At 38.1% G+C, this 25,010-nt stretch overlaps 1 protein-coding gene across 3 annotated transcripts in view; it reads left to right on the forward strand.

The window, feature by feature from the left end:
• Window positions 1–24,356, forward strand: part of CDK17 (cyclin dependent kinase 17) — a 95,349-nt gene extending 70,993 nt beyond the window's left edge. For all 3 annotated transcript variants that reach the window (XM_082059161.1, XM_082059163.1, XM_082059162.1), the window contains 13 exons: window positions 6,985–7,110; window positions 11,123–11,179; window positions 12,799–12,913; window positions 13,403–13,497; window positions 14,698–14,760; window positions 17,901–18,024; window positions 19,012–19,132; window positions 19,663–19,760; window positions 20,058–20,163; window positions 20,975–21,017; window positions 22,221–22,311; window positions 22,544–22,621; window positions 23,034–24,356. In XM_082059161.1, the coding sequence (XP_081915287.1) occupies window positions 6,985–7,110; window positions 11,123–11,179; window positions 12,799–12,913; window positions 13,403–13,497; window positions 14,698–14,760; window positions 17,901–18,024; window positions 19,012–19,132; window positions 19,663–19,760; window positions 20,058–20,163; window positions 20,975–21,017; window positions 22,221–22,311; window positions 22,544–22,621; window positions 23,034–23,071 (1,155 nt within the window). In that variant the 3' untranslated portion in view covers window positions 23,072–24,356. The remainder of the gene's footprint in view (window positions 1–6,984; window positions 7,111–11,122; window positions 11,180–12,798; window positions 12,914–13,402; window positions 13,498–14,697; window positions 14,761–17,900; window positions 18,025–19,011; window positions 19,133–19,662; window positions 19,761–20,057; window positions 20,164–20,974; window positions 21,018–22,220; window positions 22,312–22,543; window positions 22,622–23,033) is intronic.
• Window positions 24,357–25,010: the final 654 nt, after the last annotated feature.

Here is a 25,010-nt window from a genome sequence, read left to right on the forward strand (position 1 = left end):
GCGAAGCAACTGGTGCCTGAATATGTTCTTCAGAATATGTTCTGGAACTGGATCAAAACCGAGCTCATTAAGCAACATATAGTTAAATGCAGGCATTTGAACATTTAGCAGTATGGTGTTTACTGAATACTGGTATTTCCTTGCAATTTGACCCTAAAGATAGGCATAAAAGAACCAAACTAGAAAATGTTATGCTTTTTCATAAATCACACCTCATTTGGAAAAATAAATTGAAAATTACATCAAGAAAATACTATCATTTTAATTTTCTAAAAGCTAGTTTATTCTACCTGCAGCACTTTGTTGTCCCTGGAAGCTCAAGTTTTGCATTCCAGTGAACCTCTGCTTGTTGGAGTTACAAAGGAATGCAACCAAATTCCCTGTGCATAGTTGAAGGTCTGTGTACACCACTCACACACCTGTTATGTTTAAAAAAGGATACAGAAGATAACATAGGGAGTTGCTCTACTTTACTGACTTTAAAAAATGAAAGAAAAATTTTAAATATTCATAGAGGGATGCAAAATTAAATAGTGTTAAAAATGGACATTTAACCTTATAGTGTTGACAAGCTTGAAATCTTAAATATCAGAACTTAAAGGGCATAGGGAAAATAACCAATCCTGCCATTAATTTTACATCTTGCCTTATTACTTCTTTCAAAAGCATTGTAGCAGGATCTTGGTAACAGCCTACAGTTTTTAACAGCCAGCTAATAATTTCCATTATAAAAGGTTTCTTGGTTTTAGTCATATGCCTTACTTTAAGGTTGTTTTTAGTTTTCTTTTTTTCTGAGAAATACTAGCATGTCATTAGATTCAGTTGGTCATTTAAATTAGTGTGGATAAAGTCCTGTGTCCCAAAAGTGTCTTTTTTGTTGTTTCATGGAATTCCACAGAGGTTTAGGAGAATTAGAAATTGTGAAAAATCCCTGTTCCCTACTTGGCACTCCAGCCTGGCATCATGCCAAAGCCACGAGCAAGCCGTGGGCTTCAGGAGTGCAGGTTTTGCTACACTGGAGCAGCAATATTGAGGTTGCAGTGGGGTGGCTGCCCCAGCAGCTTGAGGGAGCAGAGATGGTGACTGTGTCCAACATGCAACTCCAGGCTCCACACGCCAAGGCCAGGGCTTGACCAGAGCCTCCACTCCATGAAGGCTTCTCAGCACCAGCGGGGAGATGGGTTATGTCCCCCAGACTTGACAGCTGACCTGAACTGGCCCATATACCAGTACAGGTTAGGGGTTAACCTGCTAGAAAGCCACATTGCAGAGAGGGACCCGGGAGTCCTGGTAGACAACAGGTTGACCATGAGCCAGCAATGTGTCCTTGTGGCCAGGGTGGCCAGTGGTATCCTGGGATGCATTAGAAAGAGTGTGACCAGCAGGTCCCCCTCTGCTCTGCCCTGGAGAGGCCACATCTGGAGAGCTGTGTCCAGTTCTGGGCTCACCAGTGTAAGAAGGACAAGGAATTACTGGAAGGAGTCCAGCAGCCAGCTACGAAGATGATGAGGGGTCTGGAGCACCTTTCTTATGAGGAGAGACTGAGAGAGCTGGGTCTGTTCAGCCTGGAGAAGGCTGAGAGGGGATCTTATTGATGTTTATAAACATCTCAAGGGTGGGTGTCAAGAGGACGGGACCAGACTCATTTTAGTGATGCCCAGTGATAGAATGAGGGGCAATGGGCACAGATAGAAACATAGGAGGTTCCATCTGAATACGAGGAGAAACTTATTTACTTGGAGGGTGCCAGAGCACTGGAACAGGCTGCCCAGAGAGGCTGTGGAGTCTTCTTCTCTGGAGACATTCAAAACCTGCCTGGACACATTCCTGTGTGATCTGCTCCAGGTGAACCTGCTTTAGCAGATGATCTCCAGAGGTCCCTTCCAACCCTCTTCATTCTGTGAAAAAGCTGTTCTGTGCCACCTGACATGGAGCTTGACAATAAAAGCTGGGGGGAAGGAGGAGAAGCTGGGGACATTTGTGTCTGTGGTGTTTATTCTCCTGTCCCAGGCCAAAGCCAGGTGTGCTGGGGTCCAGTGTTCCGGGACACAGCTGGACACCTGCCTGCCGGCGGGACGCACTGAGTCAGTTCCTTTTCCGCTTCAGCACACGGCCTTTGCTCTCCCTGTGAAACTGTCATTACGTCCAACCACAAGTCTCCTCGCAGTCCTTCCATCTTCTCTGCGTCCCATGGGCTCAGCTGTTCGCCCCGCGGGGTCAGCCCGCAGCGGGGACAGGTCCCAGGCTGCCCTCAGCTGAACAGGCTCCCCCAGCATCAGCGGACAGCCCGGCCTGAACACTGAAGGCTCAAAATTGTTCGGTGTGTGGTAGGGTTCTTGTTTTCCTTTTTAGCATAATCCCATTTAAATTAACTGGCTTTTTCAGCTGTGTCAGACTGTTGTAATTTTAGTTTTTGGTTTTTCTATTCAGCCTGTAGGAAACATCGTGCTTATTTCTCTCGTGCGCATCTGATGAATTGCCTTTCGTGTTGCCGTATAGCATTTAATTATGGTTGCTTTCTTTTCCCAAGAAGTGGTTGGCTCAATTATGGCAAAAACTGGGAGAAATAAAGGTGGTAGAGGCAAACAAAACAATAATTTCTGTCTTTCAGGTATCTGTGGTCTAAATGATTTTCTTTAATTTTCCCTATTTTAGGCAGTTAGGTAAAGGATAATTATAATACAAAGAAGAGTTTTTATATGTGACTTTATATATGTAACTTTATATGTAATCTTTCAAATATTGATGTCATAAAAGGCTGGTAGGTAACAATTTTAATATATGGCTTTAAAAAAGAAGCCTTGACTTGGCTGATATTTCAACAGAACCAAGTATACGTGAGTGTATTGCAAGCAGGGAAGTAGTGTAGATCATCAAGAGGAAGAATCTATAAGGTACGTGCTGCAGTTTCCATGAAATCATTATGTTTTCCTCTTAGAAAATAAACTTTCTTCAGCTCTGAGAAGTTAAGGAGAATGGATAGTGTTTTGATTTTATTTACATGACAAAAATTGAGGCTTTCAGCACTAAATACACATTTTTGAGGGGGGCGGGGGGGGGGGAAGAGTGTTCACTGTCATATATTGTCCATTATATTACACACGTAAGTAATTACATTAAAAACAGATACAACAATCCTGAAAAAAATTCTCCCTTCTTTTCCCCTCAGGTTGTGTTGTGTGTTGTTTTCTTTTAAGGACAGACAGTAGGGGTGAGGCAGGGGAACAGTTGTTGCACATTTAAGTAGACTATTGTTTGTAGGGTTTTTCCCCAAGCTGGAATAGATTTTGGCCTTTGTGTCAGGAAGTACTTATGTTAAGACAGTATCTGTATTATGCACTGTAGAGCACTGTGTTAGCACCAGATACTAAGTTTACAGCTTAAGCTTGGTTTAAAACTGAGGATGTCACATGGGTCGCTGAAGTAAGTCATGGGGGGGTTGCAATTGCCTGTTGCAAAAGTGGCATCGGCAGAGCTTTTGGGAATGAAGGAAAGGGAATTCTGTAATAGAATTACAACCTGCTCCCATTATAATATTTTCTGGTACCTAAAGTATTGTTATCTCCAGTTTTTATGGTAGCAGGACTCCAAAATAATGAATCCTTGGCATCCATAAAGCATCTTAAACATGTTTTGCTTCCCTTTCTCTCCATTTGAAAAGGTACATTGTTATTGATGGCAGGCACTGTGCACAGTTAATCGCATAGTTTTCAAATTGCCATCGCAGCTTCAAGGCTGCGTTTTCTTCCTTCCTCCTCCATACCCACCAACTCTCTGTGCTTGGAAATGCTGTGTCGAGGCTGTGGAGATGGGTGGGAGGCACCGCTTTGGCTGCCCCAAGGATGAGCGCTGTGGGAGGAGAGCACAGAGAGATGGAGGGCTCTGGAGTACAGTCCACTTGGTGTTTCATGAGGCCTTCGGGTTGCGGTCCGTGGTTTCAGTATCCCTATAAACACACTGTTAAGATACTTGTTGTCAAACAAGCACTATGGGTCGGTAAGAGGAGAGCACTTACATCAGGTTTCTGTGCCATAGATAATAGATAGGAACAGGATAAAGCTATTTTGCCACAGGGTATATGGGATAATGATGATATCTACTATGTTCGGGAAGTTATCTTGAAAAGAGCTTAATGCTCTTTTTTTTCTGCTGTCTTGGAATTTGTCAAATTTCTGCTTTATGTTCTTAAGCAGTGAGAGAAAGAAAGTCAGGATATTGCCCCACTGTTGATCTGGGATTACAATGGGAAGGTGGAGCAGAGACCGATGCTAGTCCTCTTCTTGCCATCCCTGTCTTGTTCCAACAATTCCATGGTTTCCTGATGCAGTGAGGTGGCAAAGCTGCTTTCTTTAAGGCAATGTGGAGATCTTTCTTTTGTGCTATAGGTTTCATGGGCTATCTGAGTTTTCTGAAGAATGAAATAAATTATAGGCTGAAATTATTTATAATAATCTGAAGCTCTCTTCAGTAGGGGAGAGGCATTTCTCTTTTCAAAAAGAGAGGACTCTAACTTCACTAAATTTGAGTTGTCTGTGACAAAAATGGCATTAGCAGAGCCTATCATAAAGAAGGAAAATGCTTTAGCGGAAAATACTGCTTTACTGAAGGGGTTACTGCAGGCTGGTGTTATAATTAATTAGTTCCTCCACTCTCCTGAAAACCACACAGACAGTTTAAAATTGCCAATATTTTGAAAAATTTGAAATACCAACATTGAAAATTAGTGAAGAAATTGGAGGCTGCCAAAACTAAGGAATCCTTTTGTTTTCTTTTAATTGAACTTCAAATGCTGGCCAAAGCTGCCATTTTGTGAACAGTACTTCTTTTGTTTAAAGGCAATTTTAAATTTCTGTACAAAAATAAGAAATACAGACACTGATTTTTCCAGCTATGCAAAGAAGCTGATGTTGGGCAGCAAAGTAGAAGCTGGCAGACTTTGTGCTCCATACCTAAGGAGGGAGGTGTGAGGAGCATAGGGAAAACAGGAGGGTCGGCTGCCAGAAGTTGAAGCTTTGTCATCATCTCTCCAAATATTTCTGACCGTATCTGGTGAATACCATATGTAGGTCAGTCATTTGGGGGATATACATTAGCACTTCGGTTTTACCTGAAATTGAATTAATTGCCAGATTACATTACAGAATCACAAAATGGTTGGGGTTGGAAGGGACCTCTGGAGATCATCTAGTCCAACCCACCTGCCATAGCAGGTTTACCCAGAGCAGATCGCACAGGAATATGCCCAGGTGGGTTTTGAATGTCTTCAGAGGAGACTCCACAACCCCCCTGGGCAGCCTGTTCCAGTGCTCTGGCATCCTCAAAATAGAGAAGTTTCTCCTCATGTTTAGATGGAACCTCCTATGCTTCAGTTGGTGCCCAAAATTTTTCATTTGTTTAATATATATTGTAAACTGATATTTTTTGCTCAGCTCCAGGTACATGCAGGGATCATTCATGTACATGGTTCACATACGTTACCAACACTGAAAGCTTAGTGAGGTCTCCACCAAGATGTCAAGTCCTGGAAAGTCTGATGATCCGGTTCTTTGGCAGCCTTAAGCCAATTTAGCTGCTGGCTTCCCGGGCTTGCCCTGCTGCCTCTCCTGCCCTGTGTTCAGGCTGTGAGCTTGTCTGACCTGACACTGAACCTGTTTGGAGCACAAAGCTGGCAGGAAGCTCTTCCCTTCGCATGAGATGGTTTCTCCATGATTTAGCATGCTGAAGTAGTTCAAAGCTGCTGCAAAGATACAAGTAGAAGCACATGCCCAAGCCTGAGGGGAACCGAACGGGGGAGGTAGCTGTTGGTATTTAGCTTAGCTCAGGATGCCCAAAATTCAAAGCTGGAGGTGGCATGTAAGATGGAATATGGTTACCTGAAGGAGAGGTTACTGCCCTCAGGTCAGGATTGATGAAATCTGAGGTCCACCATCAGAAATCTGGAGTTTTCCTGCTTCTTCTGGAGAGAAGTGTGAAAACAGTGGTGGTTTCAGAGATGTCCTCTTAACTTTAGGGCAGAATCTGTGGGCATGGATTGTATGGTTTGATGTTGAATGTGATTTTCAGTATCTGGATAAACTGCCTTTACTGAAAAACAGTTCCTGATCTTCTGGAAATTACTTCCCATTTTTTGTGAGTCTGGATATGTTTCCTCTTGCATCTCTGGGGGGGTGACAAGCCGCTTTAAGAGAATATTTGCTATTTCATTTTCTGGCACATTTGAGATTAAAACCAAACTAAAAAAATACACGAGGATGTGCAGCCGTGAAAAAAAAAATATTTTCTTTGTTTTTATTGAAAGGTGAAGAAATTTTATTTCCCTCTTGTCTTAGAAATTATACCTGTTGTTATAAAAACTTACTGGTGAAAAACAGAATCTGATGTAGGAAAAACTTTATATCCATAGTGGCAGTTTGATTTTCATGTGCTAAAGAGCTTGAAATAGAAAAACATGTTAACGTTTGTAGTAGTTTGGCTCAATAATGAAGTGATTCTGTTCTGTAGGACTGGAAAAATGGAAGTTGAAGCAATCATAACTTTTAGTAGTTAGAGAAAGGGAGAGTGATATATTTTGAATTGTGGATATCTCTTGTTATACTAATTTAATTATTATATGGAAAAAAATTATTAAACCAGGCTCTGAATTTTTAGTTTCTGGTATTCCAGAGATGTATGAATATTTAAGTACACTCAGTAAATTTATCCACAGGGTAGTTAATTACATTTTAATATTTCATTCTTCTTGTTAAAGTAGTGAGTTTGTAAATCACTGAATTTTTGAACCTGTTATCTAAGCAATTTGAAGTCTTATAAGAAGAGAATATTTTTAAACACAACTTCAGTGAAATTACTTATTTTTCATTCATGTACATATTTCCATTTTAAATAGCAACACTGTAACAACAGTAACACTACAGGTGTTAAAAAATGTTTCAGAAAATACTGAATTGTCCCTGACCCTTCTATTTTTAACACTGTTTACTGCAGGATTTGAACAAGCGCTTGTCCCTGCCTGCTGACATCAGGATACCTGATGGTTACCTTGAAAAGCTGCAGATTAACAGCCCGCCATTCGATCAGCCCATGAGTCGACGTTCTCGCAGAGCATCCCTAGTAAGTCTGATATTGCATCTGCCTTGCTAAACCAGCCTCTCGGGACTTGCTAAACCAGCCTCTCGGGACTTCAGGTCTCATTTAGTGCAGATGTCTCTATACCATAGGTACGATTCTACTTCAGTAGCACCTTGGCTATTATGTCCTGAACTTCTGTCAAAGTCCACTGAAGAATTTCACCCTTTCTTTAATTTCTCTTCTGGAAACTTGGCCTTGTTGTTGCTCAGGGAAGGTCTTGGCCTGTTGAAATCAGTGGCTAAACTCATCTCCCAAAGTGGATGCTTAAATCCTTTTGCTTTTTAGAGCAGGGATGATCTGTTTGAGCAAGTAGGCCATGTCGTCTTAGGTCAAGGTTGGGGCTCTCACGTGGTAGAGTAGGAAGGCCCTAAAGCAGCATAGTATGACGGCAGGTCCTCCTCACTCTTCTGTTTCTATTTGATAACAAATTTGCTTTCTCAAGATTGCTGTTGAGAGGATAGGGAGGTTTGGGTGTGTTGAGGTTTTTTTTCTGTTTGGGTATTTTGTTTTGGTTTTGTTTGGGCTTTTATTTTGGGTGTTGGTTGTTGTTGGTTTGGGTTTTGTTTAGATATATTACTTATTTTGTTTAGATTTATTAATTTTTAGGATATTGGCTTATTTTTTTAAATAAGTCTTTCCTTAGAGATGGCAGAAGTGTGCCTACACTGTAATTAGAGTGTGAATGCTTGAAATCCTGGACACATATAAAATATGCACATCCCTCAAATAGTGCAAAAAAATTGTCTTATTTTTACAAGAATCTTTACCTTTCAATCATAATTTGATCTATCTGATTTCTCAGTGTTAATCAAGATCTTAAAGAATTGCTAAACCATTACTGGCTTCCTGAGGAAATTCATTGGCAAGAAATTATTTTCAGAGAAAAACGAGATATGTTTGTGAAATCCACATTATTCTTTATCTCCTTGATTTAATGGTTTATTTGCTGAAAAATAAATACGAAAGTACATGTAGTGAATTGCTTTTATTAACTGCAAAATACCTTTATTCTTTCTGAATTAATAATGTCTGTAGCAAAGCAGTGTTTGAGTTTTATCATGTATTTTTCCCCTGAAAAAAGGCAATTTAGTGTGCTAGACTAAAGCTCTCATCTGCATGTCGTTTTTTACAAGAAAAATATTAAAAGAAGAAAAGATTGGATCAAAGCAGTGGAAGTAATAATAATGTAACAAGCTTAAATATTTGTGCCAGAATTTTGTAGCTCATTAACCCCTTAGTTACTGATGTAGCATTGAACTGAGGAATAGACTTCCCGAAACCTTTTCCTTTCAGATGCTGGTGAAGTACCTTTTCAATAGAACATGTTCAGGATCGGAATATAGAATTTGGGGGGCTGGAGAGATTTTTCCTGTATCTCTAAATCCATTTGTTCATGCAATAGTGAGCCCTGAGAGAAGCAGCAGTTCTTGCCTCTTTACTGTCTAGAGGACAAACAGAAAAACAGTGCCCTCTAATGAATATGGTGGGTGTGTGGAATCACCTTCCTGTTACAAGCTTGTTTTGGTTTTTTTTGCCTTGTAAAAACATTGTCAGGGCTTAAAAGTCCAAAATGAAACCTGCCAGCAGTGCTGGGGTATGCAGGCATCCATTTATTGCGTTGTCCTTTCATGATTTCAAACTAACCTTTAAAAAAAAGAAATTCAAGGATTCATTGTTCTGAGATTGTTGTTGAAAGCTTGCTAGCAGACTTCTAATTACAATATATGAATACCGTGCTCTGCTTCAAAGGCATCTCTCTTTTCAAGGCTTAGTAGGAATCAAAGGAAGAAAGCTATAAAAAGTATCAAGTGAGGACTTGTTATACTTTAGGTCTGGTGTATTTCTTTGAAATACAACCAAAAAAATTAGCTTTTATGGTAATTTTGTTTTGTGTAAACATGTACATTCATGCGCAGTAGCACAGATGTAACTTTTATGCACCAGCCATTTAAAGTAAGAGACCATAAATACGATGCATCATTGTTTCTCTGTAAGTCAAGATAGATGTGAATTGCAGAAAAAAAGAGTTCAGAAATTATTTTGAGGAAAAAAGGAAATTTATATTACTTTGAGGAATGTAAAAATCAGTTTTTCTACTGAGTGATAGGCAATCAAATTGTGATTAAAAAACTAAACACATTGAAAGGCAGGTCTTGAAGAATATCTGGCCTCTGTTTGTGGGAAATATTGTATGATTTTATTGTCTGAAGAAGATTTAAAGTTTGTTAGTCTTGATGAACAACATTTAAGTTACTCAGAAATCAGACTTTTAAGTTGTATTCCAGACTGTCTGGCAATAGCAAGGCCAAGGGCTATGAGTTCTCCTTTAGTTTCTCCTGTAAACTAAGCAGCCTATTTTTCTAATACTGTCTAATACTCACCTCAAGATACGTTTGTTTAAGTAGGTCAAAATGCACTTTGGAAACATAATATTTATTTTACTAACATTGTACCTATATCAGTGGTATGTTTAAAATCTGACTGGAGTTATAAGGCTTGTCAGATAATCTTGTATTTACTTGTATTTTGGGATAAACAGCTTGGCTTCAACAAGCTGTTAAATGTACTTGATGATAAGGTATCCTTATACAGTTTTAAAAATTTCAATTCTAACACTAATAAAGCAGAATTACTCTTCATACTGCATTAACCTGATTATGTGCCCATTTTTTCTCTTAGATATGTCAAATATTTTTACAGACAAGATCTTACAATCACTTCAGATGTATTTTCATGCATGTGTTCTGAAAATAAAGTATCAATCCAAATTTTCTTGGTATACCTTCATATTATATTGTTGCCAAATCTTAATACAGTCAGCAGTATTTGTTACACTGTGTTAACCATGAAATAATACACAGCTTTAATATCCATTGGATTTTAGGAGCAAATCAACATCTTCAGACTTGTGGATGTAAGTGCTGAAACCAATCTGGGGTGAAAGTGTCATTCCTTAGAAAGAAATAGCAAGTGGACAGTTATGTTGGGAAGTGGAAGGAGAAGGTGATGCTAGGGAGAAAACCTGCCTTTTTGTCTTAGTGCATGTTCAGTTGTCAGTAAATCAAAACCTCATGAAGGCTATGGATTTTTAGTTTTGATAGAGTACAGGCTATAATGCACTTTTTAAGTTGATTTAAAAATGGACATGTTTTACGTGTCTGCTTTCAGCATTCTTTACACTGTAAGAACAATATAAAGCTTTGGTGTAATTGAAAGTGGTCTTACATGAAAGTAACTGTAAGAGATAACCGTATCCAATATGAGAGTAGCAATGGATTTGAACGTGAAAAGAATAATGACCTTATAGTCTTCAGAAAAAAGGCATACTATAGGCAGGCAAACCCTCCTGGCTTGCATTGCAAAGCTGAGTTGGGGACAAAAAAAGGTGAGTAGATCCAAATTAAATACACGAAGACTTAAAGTTGTAAGCCATGAAATGTAAATTGTTGAGACAAAGCTGAAGGTTATGGGAAAATGTTTGGGGATTTTACTGGCAAAGTTTTAGACAAAAAGGCATTGAGAGGTCAGAATGGCAGAGGAAAACTGGAACTGAGTTCAAACGTGTTAGATATATATTGGTAGAGAGCAAATAAGTAATCAAAGCTACTGTGAAAGAAGCAGCAGCATATGGTTATGCTACGGAAGAGAAAGGATGGAATAGTTTGAGATTACTTCTGTGCTTTAGACGATAACAACTTCATTAGTAGTGATCAGATCAGAAGAGTGGAGAAGAGTTAAGCGGGAGGTAAAGTGGGGTGTCGGTCTGAGTGTCCCTCAGTACATAGACTGCCCAAAAGGCTGAGCATTAGGCTTGGATGCTGGGATGCATTTGTATCACAGTATGCTAAATTGTTTTTAAAGCAGCACAATTGTGTGGTGTTTAGGCAAGTACTATCAGGTATTTTTTGGAAAAAAAGTTTAGCTTGCTGATTAAATGATATATAAATAAAGTGCTCAGTTTCTGTGACTGATTTTGCATTTCTTTTCACTGCAGTCAGAAATTGGATTTGGAAAAATGGAAACTTATATCAAGTTAGAAAAGCTTGGAGAGGTATGTATGGCTTTCTTTTGAAATGATTACTGCTTTGATGACAATTGTGTGAAGTTTTACATACGTGTTAACTGAAAATCTCCATATCCCTCAAAAGACCCGTTGAATTTATTTTTTCAGTAAGCCAAATGTATTCAACATGTGTAACAGTGTCACAACCATACAAATATTCTATGCATATACTATGAGAAAAAAAAAAAAAGGGCAGCAAAACCATCACTGAGCTGGGGAAGAGCAAGACTCCATTAGCAAATGAGCTGTGACCTTCTTACACAGGCTGGATTTGTATGCAGATAAACATAATTATTCTGTTGATAATAAAACTAGTTAAGTCTGGTGCCCTCCTGCCATGGGTTGGGTGTTGCAGAGCACTCCTGGTGGACAAGAAGTCAGCGTTTGCAGGGACCACATAGGAGTCATGCATGTTTTCATAGAGAAACCTTCATGCCTGAGCTGGGCAGCCAGCCAGGGCTGCTAAGGGAAAGATGTAATGCTAAGCTTGCTTTTATTTCTGGGAGGGCAGCAATACAGCTTTCTACCTTCACCCAGCCTCTGACTTCCAGAGAAATGGTAGAATTCAGGAGGGGCCATGTATCAGCCCTGTCTAGTTTGATTGAGGTTTGCCAATGGGATAAAAAATGGACAAGGAGCACCAGAATGGAGCACACCGAGTACTGCAGAAGTCGGCAGGGCTGTTCAGCATCTCTGCTGTCAGTATTGCAGCTAGTCCTCCGTTTGCAACCTTTTCATTTCTAAAGGCATTTATTGTTTTATTTTGCCTCTAGTACTTGTTAGGTGAGTCACTAGACATGACATAACATTGCGTATCTTTGGAGGAATGTTAATCTAGTAGCTATCAGGTCGTAGTTGCAGGTATACATTATCTCACTTGCTTACAAAGTGCAGCGTAAGGCACCAGGCATGTACTGTGACCTAGGGCAGCTTCTGGAACTTTGTTGCTTCTTCTCTGCATTTGCTGGGATTAGTTGTACCTACTTTGCTGTTTTGTCAGAATTTCTTGTCCTTATGTAACATGCCTTGAGAGTTTTGAATCTCTTCTTGTCTAAGAAAAAAAAAAATATACAAGCTTCATAATATTCACTGTTCATTATGTCAACCAAAACAAAACTTTGACAACTACCCTCCCCAATAAAGAATTATCATATAAAATATGCAGCAAAGACAAGAATCTATCAAAAGGAGTTACATGTTTTCATAAAAGTAATGCAAGAGTATGTCTGCAGCCTTCAGAAACATAACTGCAGTGTAGAGGTACCTGAGCTTTAATCAAGTAGACACTTTCAAGGGGGTAAATGATCCCAGCAGTGAACTTGGTGAACTTAATGTCAACTGATCTGACTTCTTTGGTAGCTGTGTGGTGTACAGCGTTCCATGTCATTTTCAGAGTTGTTAAGCATACGCATCCCTTGGGTCTTCTGTGTTCAGACAATATATTTCTGTAGCTTTACATTTATCAAAAGAAGACAGCGTAAAAACTATTCATACACAAAATGAAACCTATTAGAACCTCGGGCAGAAGTTTATATTTTCTTTTTTGACTGATTTTTCAATGAAGGAACATCATCTAAGAGTTTCCTTCTCTTTTTTTCATTTTGTAGGGTACTTACGCAACGGTTTATAAGGGGAGAAGTAAATTGACAGAGAACCTGGTAGCCCTGAAAGAAATCCGCCTGGAACACGAAGAGGGAGCACCATGCACAGCCATAAGAGAAGGTGATAACTTTTGTTTTAATCCTTTAGAATTTCAGATACTTCTGGATTTCTTTTTGACCAAAGTACTGTTGGTACTTGGAAATACATAGGCTACATGGGATGTTAATTAAACTGGCATTAGTTTTGGTGAGGAAAATTTTAGTCTAGGCATACTTATTTACTGTATGAGGGTGGTTTTGTTTTCAAATGCAGCATTGTAAATGTGTGATTTTATACTGAATTAGACTATTATTAGTGAGTAACTTTCAGGGATTCAGAATACATCTTGCCAAATGATGACCACTGCCTGAAATGTGTAATTTAGGAAATATTTACAGTTTATTACTCAAATGTCTGTTTGGAGGTTCTTACTAACTTTATCTATATGTTCTTAAAAATAGCTTTTTTAATTTAAGAGAAATAGTTGATATGTGTGAACTTGCTAGAAATGCATTTATGGCTCAGGTGTTTTACATTCATTTATTTTTTACTTACAATTATCTTTTGCAGTGTCATTATTAAAGGATCTGAAGCATGCAAATATTGTTACGTTACATGATATTGTGCACACAGACAAGTCTTTGACTCTTGTTTTTGAATATCTGGTAAGCGCTTAAACAATTAGCGAGCTTTACATTTGATTTATTGTTCCAAAGTAACATAGACATAACAAAATTCTATACTGTTTTTAGAAGTACTGGGAGTTCTATAGTTTTCTCCTGCATCTAGAATCATTCAGGTGAAAATGAGAAAAGTGTATTCAGTTCTTCTTAAATTGCTGTAAATTACTGTATACTTTTCTGATCATTTCAGAGTTTCATTAATATCAGTTAGCGGTGATCTACCTGAGCAGACTGTCCATTTGCAGTAGAATCATTACCTGTGAAAAAGGATAATCACACTATTACTCAAACGAAGGAAGAAAGTATACTTCTAAGTAAACACATATTCAAACTTTTTGTAACAATCTTCTCAAGCAATTGTCCGCAATTACATCTCTTACTTGCTTACCTCTTGCATTGTAGAATTTTCAGTTTCTCACTGAAGCTTTGCCTAATGATCATTTTGTATAATATGCTGGAATATATAAGCATGATAAGAGGGATGAAGAAAAACTCTTCACAGAATGACAGAATGGTTGGGATTGGAAGGGACCTCTGGAGATCATTTAGTCCAACCCACCTGCTAAAGCAGGTTCACCTGGAGCAGATCACACAGGAATGTGTCCAGGCAGGTTTTGAATGTCTCCAGAGAAGGAGACTTCATAACCTCTCTGGGCAGCCTGTTCCAGAGTTCCATCACCCTCAAAGTGAAGAAGTTTCTGTTCATGTTAGATGGAACCTCCTGTGTTTCAGTCTGTGCCCATTGCCCCTCATCCTATTGTTGAGCACCACTGAAAGGAGTCTGGTCCCATCCTCTTGACACCCACCCTTGAGATGTTTATAAGCATTGATAAGATCCCCTCTCAGCCTTCTCCAGGCTGAAGAGACCCAGCTCCAATGTATTTTTTACTTCCAATATAATTGGAGAATATAACAATTTCATAAAATACTGTGACACACACAAGATGGAGGAGAAGGTGATAAATAATATTGCCTGAGATGATGCAGCTTCCTGGAAAATATGGGCATTTATATCTTCTGGAAAGCCATTTTTCTTCATGTTGAGGTTTTTGAGTTTCTTAACATTGAACGTATTTTGCAGAAAACTCAATTTTCTGATCAATTAATTCAGTTCTAACAAACAACATTCACATAATTTATTGTCCACGATTTTACTGAACAATGATGGTGGTGTTTTGACAGGACAAGGATCTGAAGCAGTACATGGATGACTGTGGTAACATCATGAGCATGCACAATGTAAAGGTGAGTGGGTTTTTTTAGTGACAGCGACTGTCTTCCAGCTTTCTCTGTTCTAAGAATTTCAGAGAACTTAATAATCAGGAGGTATATGGTTTAGGGCTTAAAAATAATAAATAAATAAAATGAAAAAACGTAACTTCCTTTTTGACCTTTAGGGCTGGTTTAAGTGCATTTGACATCAGATGGAGTCTTTCCTTTTGGTTTTGATGGCTTTGGAGTGTTCAAAGCACTGAAAAGAGGAGATTATATAACTGTATATGTTTTTCATTCTCTTTGAAGCTATATATTTAAGATTTTAAAATTCAAAAAAAATAATACATTCATAAGTCTTTTTACCTCCTCTTGTCCTTTCATGATTAAGTCTATAGTTTGGCATATCCTCAAATTAAATCTAGTTATGAACACTAAGGACAATGTAGCCTCAATCATGAATGTGGGTTTGGATGCCACTGCCTATGACACAAGTAAGAAATTAAAAATAATGTGTTTAAGAATGAGTGATGTTCATCTTTCCATTAGTAATAAAATGGAAATTATTTTGTTTACGGTTTAAGTGTCTGTTCCTTTTACCTATGGCTGTGGCCAGATCGGGTGACTCAGTTTCCAGTCTGTCCCGCTGAAACTAACTCAGGTTCAGCTGTTACCTCCCTCATAACAAGCAGCTTTTGATTTGGAAAACTGGAATAACTCTTTCTATTCTTTAATAATTAATGGCTTTATAAACAAGATTCAAAAAAGAGGATAATATTATCTTGAAATGAGTGAAGTTGTTGAGGAGGTTGGGTTACCAGTATCATCCTGCTGTGTGGCAGCCTGTGCTGGACTGTACCTTCAGACCTCTTATTAAGCCATATATAATTCATATAAGGGATGTTATCGGTATGGCAAGTGTGTTTTAGAAACTCTTCCATGCTTCCTAAAAAAACTTACCTTCAAGCTGTGATCCTGAAGAACAAAACCATGAGCATGCGAGCATGGTAGGAAAATTACTTTTACTCTTGTACAGTAGCACACGGCACAAATGTGGTTGACAACACAACGTACTAAATACTGTGAAGTGATGGGCCTTCCTGTGCATTACAGTGGAGTTTTTATCCTTGTTTTTGGCTTAGTTGCATGTTGAGAAATCTGTTCTTAGTTGAATTGCATATGGGATTCAGTCTAGATACTGGTTTCTGTTTGGTTGGCTTTTTTGTTCTGTTGTCACGTTACAGTAAGTATCTCTAGGGACAGACATCTGCCCTTACCCAGCTCTGTTGCTTCCTTTGAGATTCTGCAAAGGGAAATTCTTTAATTTGTATCTACTTCAGAGAGACAACAAAAAACGTAATTATGCTTGTGTTTTCAGTTAACTACAAGTTAATGAGTAGTGTTTTAAGCTTTTAAAAAACAATAAAGAAAAGCTGTGAGTGGGACGCTGACTCCTGCAATACATGCAGTTAGAGAACACACCAAATCTTCCTGTGGTAATCCGAGCTGAGCAGGGGAGCTGTTTTTCCTTGTTTGCTTGTGGTTGAAGCTGTGCCCCAAGAGCAGATTTATACGGTCAGTACCTTTGGCACTGGGAGCAGCTGCTGGACTGTGGTAGCTGTAGGTGCTTTCCTTCCAATAACTGTGGGGGCTTGGGGCATTATTAACATTTGAGAGACCTTGTCATCACTCCCTTCACATTCCTCAGCTAATTTTATTTTTTTGAGTTTTAACAAAATGAAGTCGTATAATATAAAGATGTGTGTGATCTCTGTAGGTGTTACTGCCTCAAACAAATTTTTGAGCTAATACATGTCGTCTTGTGCATTTCCAAGAGGATCCATGCCAGCTGTGGTGAAGATCCACATTTTCTGTAGAATAATCTGCTTTGCCTTCTTGACTAATCCTTGCGGTCCCAGTGCGCGCTAGAGCTGGCTATTGATTTCCACAGCTGTCCTGTTAATATCACTTGGCACTGACTACCCCTGCAGTAGTGTGGACATGAATAGATGGAACAAAACTTGTTGCTCCTCATACTGCTCGTCAAAAAGGCAAAGAAAGAAAAAAATTGATTCCCAAATTCTTTTTTTCTTAGAAGAGATTTATCCTGCTTAAGCAGACTGAGGACAGGTGGATGTAAACTACACCTGCTGTGTTATTTGCCCAGTTTAGGAAAAAGAATTTGGTGGCATCACCTAGTACAAAAATAAACTGATGTGTTAAAAAATGGTTATATAAAAACATTCTAGTGTTTCTCCTCAAAAGTCCTGTTACTACATGCTGGATTTGTCACATTGATAAACACCTGTATTTTTTCATTGTACATTTGATCATCTCTACTGGAAGAGGACTGTTGTGTGGTAAATGCTAGCAGTGGTTACACAGAAGCCCAATGGTGAAGATCAGACCCTTTATATTATATGTACAGAAACTGCAAAATACTAGTTCTTAATGCAGTGATATAGAAAAGTGGCTTGGCTGCCCTCTGCCAAACCTTTCTCATCCCTTTCTGTTTCTGTCTCTATATACGTGCAGCATTAATATGCATGACTGCAGTGGGTTGCTTGGTGTGTTGTTCCAAAGGACTAAAATAAACCTGCGTGTGTCAAGGTGAGGGGATGAATATAAATGCCAGAGGCAGCCAGGCTGTTTTAATAATCCTCATTCCCCCATTTCTCCATGTTTCATGAGCTTGTGAATCCAAGTGTATTTTTGCAATAGCAAACCAAAATAATATTTACATAATTTAGCACAATTGGACAGAAAGGATACTGAGCTGCATTTTCAGAATGGATTCTGTGGCAGAAGGGAACTTGAGTATTGTCAGAAACCATTACCTTTAAAGATATTCCTGTGGAAGAAGAGCATTGGTAAATGCTTAAAAATAAACAGCCCTGTGGTTCTCTTCAGTTAAGCCAGAACAAATTGCTCTTAAAATCTTTGTTGTGAATATCGCGTTAAAGCAATGCATTAGCATAAAGGCATTTTAAATCTGTAAACAATGATGAAGATATTCAGTATGTGTTCATAAGGATAAGTAACTTTTTTGAGAAGTATTTTCATTCTGCTTATAATAGAGAGTTAACTCTACAGTGCCCAAATGGGCTGTTTTAGTCGTGTAATCTGTAGATTAACATTTTTAGTCTAATTTATATAAATGTTTTCTTTTGTAGCTATTTTTATACCAGATTCTTCGTGGTTTGGCATACTGTCATAGGAGAAAGGTATTACATCGAGATCTGAAGCCACAAAATCTACTAATTAATGAGAAAGGAGAACTGAAGCTTGCTGACTTTGGTATGGCCTGAAATTATTCTTTAACAAATATTTTATTCACTCAGGAGAAGAGGCATCTTTCCTTATATAGGAGAGATGAGAACATGGGGTCTGTAGTGAATTTGTGCATTCTCAGATGGAAAATGAAAGTCAGCCTTTTACAGGATATTAGTGTTAGGTGTATGGGTGATACTGTCACTTGAGTTGTGGTTTGAAAGTAGTTCTGCAGCTTCCTTTGAAATTGGCACTTAGTCAGATCCCTGAGGTGGAGCTCGAGTTGCTTTTTCTAACTCTCCACAGTCACTCCAAAGCAGAGTAACCACGGTGGGAGACAGAACAGGTCCATGTGCTAAAGTGTCGGGTGTTACTCTGTCACTGACACACCAAGTTCCTTTGGGATTTCCAATGAAATGGGGCATTCACAGTTTCTTCTTATCTTCGATGTTTGGAAAGTCCTTTGAAAGTTGTGCTACTGCTGGTTTTTCCCCTTGTGGGTGAAGGAAAGTTGCTTACAAGGTTGCATCTAACCTAACAGACCTAAATTGTATTGAAGATATTTCCGACAAACTGACAACGTTAGGGTGGAAAACCCCTGCTGATCCAACACTGATTTGGTCTCTTTCCACTATTTCGTTATCCATTTGTTGCCTTCTGCCGGTTGCAACGTAATTCTCAAATGGAAAGAGCGCGGAAGGGTTTTCACAGACGGAGGTGTCACGTTGACCTAATGCATTGTTGTTTTAATGAAATTTGTAGGATTACTCCAGGTTTTGATCTGTTTACCTTTCTGTGCTTAACAATGCCGATCATGAGATTGCTGTAAGTACTAAGAGGCAAATCACAAGTTGTAGAAATGTATTTATTACAGCTTTTAAATGAGCATCATTGGGAAGGTGTTTAGCAAGTCTAGCAAGGTTGATTTAGCTCTTAAAAATTCTTTGTCTTTTCCATGCAAAAAAACCCCATTTCAGCAAGCTGCACATGACTCTTTATTTCTCCTTTATCAAGGATTGGCTAGAGCAAAGTCTGTTCCTACAAAGACCTACTCCAATGAAGTTGTCACGTTATGGTACAGACCACCTGATGTTCTCCTCGGATCTTCAGAGTATTCAACTCAAATTGACATGTGGTTTGTATAGCTTTGTCTAAATTAAATCTTTGTTCTCAGTCAAGTTTTAAAAAATGTCAACTCTTCCTTATTATGTAGTTGCATTCAAATACTAATCCTTTTAATTTTTGAAGGAGTTAGATTTTTAGAGAAAGGATTGGCAGACAGGGAAGATGCTATTATTTCTCTCTGAAAATGCAGAGTATCTTTTTGTTGCTTGGAGTAAGCAGGCATTAGGCCCACAGCATTAGGGGAAAAAAACCAGACCTTCTCTTAATGACATGATAATGTGCTGGTTTGCAATGAATTTCAATACAGTTGACATCTGAAGGAAGAGGATATAATATAGATAGGACATAGATTTTGTTTAGTCTTTGTCTAGTCTAGTTGCTGCTACACATCATCCGAAACAATATTTTTAATAGCAGCATGTGGCTAACAACTAATGTAATAATTTGTCTTAATTGAAAGGAAATCACAAAAGTCTTTAAGAGCTGAAGGCTTAAATTGTTTATTGCTTCTGATTTATCTTTTTCTTTGTTTTTGTAAAGGGGTGTTGGATGCATATTTTTTGAAATGGCATCAGGAAGGCCTCTTTTTCCTGGTTCGACTGTTGAGGATGAACTGCACTTAATTTTCAGACTTCTGGGTAAGCAGATACTTTTAGCAGTGATGTTAATGCTGTACATTTGTTGTTCTAAACACTTTTTCCACAAGAACTGTAGATCTTTAAACAATGATATTTTATATTGCATTGTAATTAAGGTAGATGAGTGTACACTTGATCAAAAATGAGCTGAGTGCACAGCTGAGTTTGTACAATGTACAGTCATTGACTGATTTTTTTTTCCTTTCCTGTTTAAATTACAGGATTAAATGCTTATTTATGACAAAGTTAATTCTTTACATTTTTTTAAGTTGGATTTGTTGCTTTTTCTAAACGCAGGAACCCCATGTCAAGAAACATGGCCAGGAATTTCTTCCAGTGATGAATTTAGAAACTACAACTTTCCTAAGTACAAACCACAGCCCCTCATCAACCATGCACCAAGGTACTTTGTGTTTTATTAATAGGAAATATGCATCCTTGTGGCTTTGGATATTTGTAAACGTGAGCATGTTTCCCATCACACTCTGCTACTGAGTGCTGGAAAACTGCATGTTGGTTTTGTTATTGTGGGCAGATCCCAGTGCAAAGCATAATCCTGGTACTACGTGATTACTTTGTCTAATATCATTCAAGGTACCACAACTCCTTAATGGCCTGTAGAACTATAAACTCCCATCAACAATGTCTGCGAAGTAGGAGTATTCACACAGCACTTCCTAAATAACCCAAATTCTTTTCTGTTATGTAATAGGCCTATTGTTAAAATGGCAAAGTTTCTTCAGGCGGTCTCTTGAAATCATTCTGAAACTGAATTTGAAGGGTCTGCACAATTATTATAAATAAACTACCACACAGACTAACACATTTTTTTCCTTGACTCTCAAGAAAAAGAGTTCGCAGTGTCCTTCTATTAAATGAATAATGTGGGGCTTTAAAAAAAAAAAAGCTTTTTTGCTAAAATAAATTATCTGGTCAACCCAGGAAATCTTATCCAGGTCAACCTGGTAAATCACAATCCAAAGCTCAGTATTTATCTGTCCACAGTGTTTTTCAAATAATCTTGTTCGGAGATATTGGTACTAGTATGTACATGTATTAACATGCAGAAAACTTGTTTTGGGTGGAAGCATTTCCATGTTTAAATTGAATTTTCAGGTTTGATATCATTTAATAAAGTCAGTTCCTTTGCAGTTTTGCTTTTGTAAATATAGTTCGGTAACTGTTTTAATTTTTAAAAATATCTTTATTTTTAGGCTAGACACGGAAGGAATTGAATTGATAGCGAAGTTCCTTCAAGTAAGATGTGTTTCGTGGCTTTACTTTATAAAAGTGCAAGTTTAGAGTTTTAATATATTATTCACAAATATGTTAGATGCTATAGTATCTGTTAGATGTATCTCAGAGTGGAATATGCAGCCGAGTCTGTAGAGGATGACAGATACGGGAAGAATTACAGTTTGGGGAAGCTTATGTACTGTAAGAAACTAAAACCTGATGTTTATACTTTTTATTTTTGCCAGAAGTTATTTCTTCTCTCACTGCTTTTTCTAGAAATAGAATTGATGCTGTGTTAGCATTTCCCTGAAAAAACTAAATCTCTTTCGAAATATGGTATTAAAACAGAACTTTTAAATACAAATACAAATTTCCGTAACGGTGAACTTAGCTTACTACCGGAGAAGCAGTTACTAAGGTGTGATATTACTCTTTGATCCTGCAAACTGTATTCAAAAGGTGAAGTAGTACGTGGGTTTAATCTTTTGATCTGTATTAAAAATGAGACTGAAGCAAGAGGAGGGGGAAAGCAGGATGGAGGCCAACTCTTGAGTTTTTGGGTATCTGCAGTGTAACTTCACTGTGTTAAAAATTCTTAGTACACAAGGCAGAGGGCAGTTACTCTGCTTTGCAGCCTGTGATTTAAATTCTACATCAAGTCTTCATCTATTTATGCATTGTGTCAGAACAGTATTTGCAGTCCTTGTTTGCACTTTGTTCTTACTTGTACACAGCTTTTTAAATGTCTGCATCTTTGGCCAAGTGTGCACACATGCCAAGCAGAAGATATTGGAGCACAGATCGAAGACCATGTTGTCTAAAGTTCCATATTATGCAAAATGCTGCAGCATAGTCCATCAAATTAGAAAACTCATGTAATAGCATTTCATTGCAATTTAATATTAGAATATGATGCAGACAGAAGTCTGTCATCTAATCATTGTTACATCTGTCAGTAAAGATCAAGTATATTTTTGACTTGCATCCATTTACAGCAGTTATTTTGGCTATTTTAGCAAACTTGTTATATGTTGATAATACTGATTTAGGTAACATACGTTAGATTTTCATGTGTGAACTAAAAATAATGAAAACAAATTTATCCTTGTGAGTTGGTGGGAAATATTGAGCAAGTAGAATTCTTTTCTTCCCTTTGATGAAATCACTTGATACAAAGAGTTTTTTAATGAAAACCAACACAATTGTATCCTTTTATGTTAATAGTATGAATCGAAGAAGAGAATTTCAGCAGAAGAGGCCATGAAACATGCATACTTCAGAAGTCTTGGAACAAGAATACACACTTTGCCTGAAAGTAAGAGGAGTAGTAAAGTAGCAGAGTATTGTTAAGATAGTAGATTAAAACTGAGTACCTCGCTTAAGGAAAAACTCTCAAGTCTGCTCTCTTAAAGAAGTCTGGTATATATTGACTTAAGTATTTGGGACTGGGAAACATTTTTTTATCTAAACTATATAATTAAGAATAACTTTGTTCAATAAAGCATCATTATGTTTGGATCTGAATTAATTTCTTTGTTACATTCCAGGTGTTTCAATATTCAGTCTAAAAGAGATTCAGCTGCAAAAAGACCCTGGCTTTCGAAATTCCACTTACCCAGAGACAGGTACAGAAAGCTCAATATTTTCTCATATCTGCAAATGGAGTGCAGTTCAGAACTGAAAAATCCTTTGTTAAATTGGTCTGTGTGAATGTACTCAAATTATCAAGAATGATTTGCTCAGATTTCTGTAGAGACATATAAGTTAAATGCACAGAAGGAGGTGAGTTTATTAGGGATGGGCAGAAGGACTTAATATGAGACCGCCTTGGAGTTTCCAGCCATCACTGTGTGGGCGTTGAATAGTGGCAAAGTACAAAAAAATGCAGTAAGCGCAGCTAAAAGAAAGATGCCGATCTCGGTTTAAGCACAAATAAAGGATATTCTTTCGAAGCGGGAAGACAGCAGATGTAGATAATAGCTGAACACTGTGGTGCGAATGCTTTGGTTTCTCACGGCGGTCCGTGTTGTGTTGCAGGACACGGGAAGAACAGGAGGCAGAGCATGCTTTTCTGAAGGGACGTGCAGGGACGAGCCCGAGCCTATCCTGTCGACAAGGACTGGGATCTGAAGGCAGTGCTTCTCTGTTGGTGGACTTGGAATCGCAGTTTGTCTACACTGTCCTCTTCACAGTGGGGTCTTTTTATTTCCAACCTGCAGATTATGTTTTTATATTTGTTGTCACAGTGTGACAATTTTTTGTACAGTTGGTTTTAAGGTCTCCTCTGCCACTAGAGCCAGTAGGTTACAGCTGTTGATGTAACTGTAGCTGCAATTTTTGTGCAGGACTGAGAAACACAGTGCATTATTTATTGCGGAATCATTGCTGCTAAATAACTACTGTCTGTATAGTTAACACAACAGTTCCATGCCTGAAGAAGTTGCAATGGCTTTATAATATGTGAATGCATCTGTTTCTCTTCATAAAATGTTCTACTGCTGCGGGGTTTTTTTGTATTTCTTAAACTGCAGTGTTTCCTGGAATGTAAGCAGAGCTTTGCTTGGCTATAGGTGAACCATCTTTAATGCTCTAAGTTCATGGCACTTAATTCCTTATTTAACATTGGAAGTATGTGTTGAAATAGTTGAGAAATTATAATGCATCTTTATGTTTTGAAAAGCACATGGTGTGAAAGTTGATTCAAACAAGTGAACAGTAGCTATTATTTGCTCTTAGATCCTACGGTAGTTATTGATAAATTTGAGCATGGAGACTGGACAACAACATTTTCTCAGGCTTCCTCCAGCATAAGATATTTGCACATTGTTGTGCACATGGGGCCTGCAGAAGCGATGACTTTTTTTACCTTGTTTTTAACTTAGAAATACAAACAGTAAAAAGATGATTCATAGACATTGGACCCTGGCTTACTTTTGAAATGTAGAATTTCATTACAGAGGAACAGGACAACAAATTACGAGAACATGGGAATAATGTCACACTTTTCCCACCTTGTTGCTCTCCCATTTGCGCATTATTCACTTGAAATCAACTGGAAAGACGCAAGTTTGTACTTGATAAGAACTCACTATGCTACAGAGCTTTTACTATGGGAACTTAGAGAGTTTTTCAGCTCATAGATGTTATCTGTTTACCAGAGATAGTAAACATGTTACTACTATGCTTATGCATCTCAGTGAGTATCATAAGTACACCCTTGGTGATGGTTACAGTATTTTTAAGCATTTGTGTTCACCTTTATGAACCTATTTGTTTAGTGCATCTTAAAGAGACTGTAAATCTTTATTGGTATATTTTGAAATGGTCATGTAAATCTTTGGCTGGTATATCATGAAAATAGTCATAGGTAACTTAATTTTTCCTGACATTCACTGTAAAACATTCAGGGGTCCTACCATTTCTGTTCAGGAAATCTTGTAGTTTATTGTTATTTAACAGTATTAAGTGAATTTTTGTATATTTCATTTTAACTTTATTTGTGAATAGTGATTGTGGCATGTTTGGGGGTGTTTTATTAATATTTCATTGATGCTGGTAAATTTGAATTGGGATTTTTTTTTTTTTAATTTTCTGGAAGAGAGAAATTCATGTGTAATGGTGACTATTGGACCACTACTGCTTTTCAGCATTTGTAAACCGGTTTTACGTTGAATCTTGTAGACCTAACAAACTGCTGTTATTTCTAACTGACCGACCTGTATTAATATTGTACTTTTGAAAGTATAAATATTATGTGGAATTCTTTGGTTTTGTTTTGAAATTTATAATAACAAAGGCCCTGTGTTGTTAAAAATACAGACTGAGTGAACTTAACGCGGTTCTTGGGGCGTTGTTGGAAACGTGTAGCTAGATCTGTGTGTTGTGGGAGTCGTCGGTTTGGGCTTTGGCCGCTGGTTAATTCGTGCAGCGCAGGAGCAGTGGCAGCAAAACGCAACGTGACTCATCCGCGATCGAGGCCGTTCGGGATCTTACCGTAAACCTGGTCCACAGTCT

Source organism: Streptopelia decaocto (genome assembly GCF_964273445.1).
Source record: "Streptopelia decaocto genome assembly, chromosome: 1".
Classification (NCBI taxonomy): Eukaryota; Metazoa; Chordata; class Aves; order Columbiformes; family Columbidae; genus Streptopelia; species Streptopelia decaocto.